This window comes from Halyomorpha halys, unplaced genomic scaffold (genome assembly GCF_000696795.3).
Source record: "Halyomorpha halys isolate HHAL.00 unplaced genomic scaffold, Hhal_1.1 Scaffold554.1, whole genome shotgun sequence".
Lineage (NCBI taxonomy): Eukaryota > Metazoa > Arthropoda > Insecta > Hemiptera > Pentatomidae > Halyomorpha > Halyomorpha halys.
The window spans coordinates 85,006-90,997 of NW_027115649.1; the positions used below are offsets into that span (position 1 = coordinate 85,006).

General features: G+C 29.9%; 1 protein-coding gene across 1 annotated transcript in view; it reads right to left on the reverse strand.

Annotated features, from left to right (window-relative positions):
* LOC106684194 (phospholipid-transporting ATPase ABCA3) overlaps positions 1–5,992 on the reverse strand; it is a 78,120-nt gene that overhangs the window by 15,012 nt on the left and 57,116 nt on the right. Inside the window, exons 17-19 of the mRNA XM_067052636.1 lie at positions 5,696–5,760; positions 1,974–2,265; positions 191–316 (exon numbers count right to left, since the gene is read on the reverse strand). Coding sequence (XP_066908737.1) covers positions 191–316; positions 1,974–2,265; positions 5,696–5,760 — 483 coding nt within the window. The remainder of the gene's footprint in view (positions 1–190; positions 317–1,973; positions 2,266–5,695; positions 5,761–5,992) is intronic.

Consider the following 5,992-nt stretch of genomic DNA (forward strand, 5'->3'; position numbering starts at 1 on the left):
AAGCTCTGTAAATGTCTAGAGTACCTGTTAGAAGAACCCAGGTCTTGCTTTAACATTGTACACCCTCAGTAACTTTATTAATATATAATTATAACATAATATAAAAATAACAGTATATAACATGATGTATTGTAATATATTGCATATTAAACACATTCTGTGAGCTTAAAAAAAAAAAATATAATAGTACCCAGTGTAAGTACGCCAGCAATGTAAACTGTTGCAAATGTTCGGAGTGTCTTGAATAAAAGAGTTAAAAAGTACACTGATGAAATCATACTCATACCAGATAAAAATACAATCAAGAATAAAACATCTGAAACAAAAAAATCTATTAATTAATATATTTAAATTTTATACAAGTAGATTAAGAAAATAGTAAATGTATTAGCACAAGAACCCAAAAGGAGAAAAAAGGCAGTTATTTTACCCCAATTTTAGATTACTTTAATGAAAACTATAATTATTAAAGAAAATTATATTATAATTATGAAAAGTATAATTATTAGTCAGAATTCATGAGTCTGCCAAGTATAGGTTGGGGAAAATTTTCCATTTACTTTTTTACACATGTTAAGTGTTTGTATCTTTTTTAGCCCTGACGAAGCCCTGCAACGTGGGGCGAAACGTTGGCTCAAATAAAAATAGTACAAAATATTACTATTTTAGTTTAATTTGACCACACCCGGATCATAATCCATTTATTAATACACACAGTCAATCATAAATCTTAATAATAGTATTCATAATTAGTATTATTAAATATTTTAGTCTTTTCCATGTTTCGAATTTCTCATTACATCCCTTGAAGAATAGTGTCACAACTGGAGAATCAAAATAGTTCCTACCAGATCACCTTTACTCTCTATCGTAAACCTCTACTCTCCTGGCCTAATTATCTTTCTTCAATATCCCACTAAAGTCTGTTGAACAGATTCCCTACTTAGGACTTGACAAGAGACTTAATTGGAATCCGTATACTAGACTGAAACGACCAGAAACTGATAGTAGATTCCGATTACTACCACCTACTTGAAAAACGCTCTAAACTTCTCATTTAATAAAAAAACAAAAATTTATACAGTATGATAATTAGACCTGTTTGGACATAGTGAATTGAGTCTTGGGGCTCTACCAAAATATTTCATTCCACCCGTTTCTAATCCTTACAATCCAAACTCCTCTGCAAAATCCTTGATGCTCCTTATTACGTCACAAATGAACACATCCATAAATACCTCAAAATCCCATTCGTTGCAGATTTGGCACAAAATAGATGTGCCTTCTAACATTAAATACTCCTTACCTACCCAAACCTATTGGTTTTTAAGCTCTCATCCTTAAAAATACCAGATACTCCTTCGAGTCATCTGAAAAGAACATGGCCTCGGCATCTTCGAATTTTTTTTTAAATTTATTTATTGATATATACAACTGTATAAAAAATACAACAAGTAAATTTGATCATATTGACATAATGATATGATACAGCATGTAGAGAAACTACCCAGTAGTATAACTCTAAAAACAGTTTACAACATAAGGTCACGAGGCCATCTTCTTTTCAGGAGCCTCGGGTGATTGCCAAGAATGGAAGAGGAAGCAAGGTTAGAAACTAATGGATTTGGGTGGTTAGGGAGTTTATTATGGAAGGAATAATATCGAGTTCGGGCTAGTCTTCTTCTAATTTAAAGCCATAATTGAATTACTACATTGGGTGGTTCCTTCGCAAGATTATCATGTGTTCTACAACATTTACTTAATATATTTTTCTTTATACACTTGTATAAAGAGAAAATGAAGCGAATTTCTGTCGAGGTTTGGTGAAATTTAAAGCTAGCTAACAAAAGATGCAATTGCACGCGAATCCGGACTCTAGATAAGATTGTTAATTCAATTTGGAATGTAAAAATTATTTAGTCTAGAGCATAAAACTATAATACGTTATTTCAATGGTATATTAGAATACTCACAAATGCCACTGTCTCTATTAAGCTTATCAGAATAATCAAATATAATGAACGTAGTCAAGGAAATTAATACAAAAACCAAATACAAAATAGTATCCCAAAAGAGGACAGAGAACCAATAAGTAATTGGTGAAATTTTAGTCATAAGTATAAGATGTTTGACTGTAGATACTCTCTCTTCGTGGACAAAGGTTGAAAAAGTTAATGAAACCATGAAAATAATTGTTGCAATCCATATTGTATTGAATATCAAAAACATCCCTGCCACGATAGGGTTTGGAGCGTTGCAGGAACTCTGAAAAAAAATGATATATTGATTAGGAATAATATAATGGAATTTGAATATAAGTAAAACAGTTTGATGTATTTACTAAGTCTTGCCGTATGCGTTAAAAAGTTGGAAAATCGAACACTAAACCCGCCACACCCGCCTTACTTTTCCTTTGAAACAGACACAGTAGTACAAGAGCCAGGAAGAAAAAAAGTGAGTTATCTCACCCCAATTTTTGATTACTTCATTAAAAACTATTTATAATTACTAGTCAAAATTGATGAGTCTGCCAAGTATAGGTAGGGGGAATAAAAAATGGCGGCTGTTTCAAAGCCTTAAAAAAACATTGATTTTTCACTCGGAGCTCTATATCTTAAAAAATACATAAATAATAAAACACTAGAAAATCCAAGAGAACATTATGTTAAAGAAGAGTAAATTTGCTGAAATATTAGCTCTAAAAGAGCTATTTACGTTGAATAGTTCTCGAGATATAGCATTTTAAAAAGCAAAATTTCTTAAAAATCTACCGAGAGATTTGTAGTTAGTTAATTTATTTTAAGAAATCTATATCTCAGGAACTATATGACATATAGATGTCTGTTAGCACTCAAATTAAAGCTAGTTTAATGGACTATAAAAAAGGTTATGGCCTTTACCATCGTAAGAATAGCAATTTTCATGATATTTGCTAAAATAAATTGATTTATAGTTGTTCGGACAATAAGTTTGATTTATGTAAAACTTCATTTCAGAAACCATTGGACGTACAGATGTCTGCCAGCAATCAATTTAAAGCAAGCTAAATTGACTACAAAATAGTTAATTATGTTTATGTTTGTAGGAGTAGTAGTTTTATCAAATATCATGACAGAATAAACTCACAAAATGTTAATTTATAGTTGTTGGATTTTTGAAAAAATATATCTCTAGATCTATAAGACGCACATATGTCTGCCAACACTCAAAATAATGGAAATTTAACTTAATGTAAAGTAGTTTATGACACTTATCTTCGTTGGGGTAGTAGTTTTTATGATATTCACATATGAATATATATTTGGCAAATGAAAATTTGTCCGATAAAATATAAATCAATCTATTTTAGCGAATTTTATGTAAACTATTACTTCTATGAAGATAAACATCATAAACTACTTTATAGCTCATTAAACTAGCTTTAATTTGGGTACTAATAGACATCTGTACGTCAAATGGTTTTTGAGATATAAATTTTTCAATATAAATTCACTAACTACTGATCTTTCAGTACGTCCCATACAACATTTTTATGAAATGTTGCTTTTTAAAAATCTCGAAAACTATTTAACGTCAATAATTTATTAGGGCTCATATTTTAGTGAATTTACTATTCTTTAAATGACATTCTCTTAGGTTTTCTTGTGTTTTTCCTGCTTTTAAGATATAGAGCACCTAATGAAAAATTAGTTTTTTTTATCGCTTTGAAACAGCTGCCATTTTTTATTCCCCCTACCTATACTCGGCAGACTCATTAATTTTGACTATTAATTATACATAGTTTTCATTAGAGTAATCAAAAATTGCGGTGAGATAACTGCCTGTTTTCTCCTCTTGTGCTCTTGTACTAATAGTTAAATCGAGCAATATTAAAAGAGCGCCTGACATTGGGGAACGGCGTACAGTTTAAGTCAGGGTTGTCCAACATACAAATAAAATAAAAAACATGAATAAGGTTGTGGCCCAAATAATAATTATATATTTTAAATTATCAATAAGGTTAGTGTGTAAGGTAAAGTTATTAATGATACAAAAATTAGTAATATTTCTTTATACTGGCCAAGTATTTGTTATATATAAATAAGGAAAATATAAATACAATATATTTTCATCATCTATCAATCGATATAAACATTCCAATGATACCACTAACGAACTAATTTCCACCTCTTGGTCTGTTACTCATGAGATGAAATAAACACACATCAGAAATTTTTATATTTTGGCTACTTATTTATAATTGATAAATACTTAACATTAATAAGTTGTTTTTCCCAAAATTCCTTATATTTGTAATAAATGCAATGAAACGTTGTAAATGTTGGAGAGTGACCCCCATCCCCCAGTTGATAATTCATGAAGTATATGATTTATGATATAGAGATTTTTTTCGGATATGCTATTTAAAACAAACAAAAATAATCACTGTGTTTCAGAATAATAATAATAAACCCGAAGACTTGATGGCGATACCATCAGTATGACTACCTACATTTATCCAGTGGTGCTCCTTCAAAGCCAAATCTACGAAATCAGACTTAACGGAATTTTCCCATCTACGGTTCGGTCTAATCAGAGTTTATTAATATTTTAGCGATCCGTTCGTTACCAAGTCCCACAACTATACGCGCACATCTTATTCGCTGCAACGCTAAAAACTGAATTATATTTAACTGGTGCATTTTCCTCAATTCGCCGTTGTGAAGCCTAAATTCTCCCGTTGACTCAAACTTTTTCGGTACCTCAAGGTGTTTTTCTTACCTTAGTGTGAAGAGAGGAACAGCTTAAGGGTTTTGAAAATAAAATATTTCGTAAAATATTAGGACCGAAAAAGGATGTGTTAGTAGTGTTTCAAAATGCATAGACTCATTATAGGGCAAAGGAAGCCACTGGAGATCTGATACTTGGACAATTGGAGTTTCTTATTTAAGGATGTACTTGTCTGTAAGTCTGCAGACATCCTCCCAGGGCATTTTTACCTACCTTATTCGGCACTAAAACTTTGAGTTATCAGTGCCATCTATTAGAATTTATTGAAAGTTTTCTATAAAACTATTCATTCTTTCGATATAATGAACATATTCATTTGTATTATAAATAAAATATATACAAATATAAAATTGGTGAATGAACACAATCTTCCTTATTTAAATATATTAGTTTATTACACAGACAACTACGTTTCAGTGTTATCTCCCATATTCAGGTTGCTAGAAAATAAATTCACAAATTTAACATATGCTTACATTATTAACCCTATATCACATTATTCCTTAAACTATTCATAAACTTTTTACCTGATTAACTTTTTTATATAATATATAATTAATATGACAATAATATGTTTAATATTAGCATGAAGTGACAAATAAGCAGTTAATCATATGCTATTAAAAAAAGTGTTTATAAATAGTTTAAGGAATAATGTGATATAGGGTTAATGTTGTAAGCATATATTAAATTTGTGAATTTGTTTTCTAGCAACCTGAAGATGAAGGATAACCCCGAAACGTAGTTGTCTGTGTAATAAACTAATATATTTAAATAATGAAGATTGTGTTCATTCACCAATATTAGTTTCTAGAAACTCTTCCAGTATAAGATCATTAATTTAAGAAATATATACAATAATGTGGAAGAGATAGAGGAGAATTAATAAAACAAAAAGGATAAAATGTGACACTCATTTACTTACAGTGGAAGTGTTATTCCCTAACATGATGAATAGTGGTTTTTCTGAATTTCCAGTTACGAGAGCATCTGAAATAAAAATAATTTTAATAGCGAATTTAATTTAATATATGAATGAATTTTTACGTTTAGGTCGTAAGCACGAAGAGGTACTAAATTTTCGGAACAACTATAAATCAATTTATTTTAGCAAATATCATGAAAACTACTATTCCTACGAAGGTAAAGGTCATAAACTACTTTATAGTACATTAAATTACCTTTAATTTGAGTTCTAATAGACATCTGCATGTCACTTAGT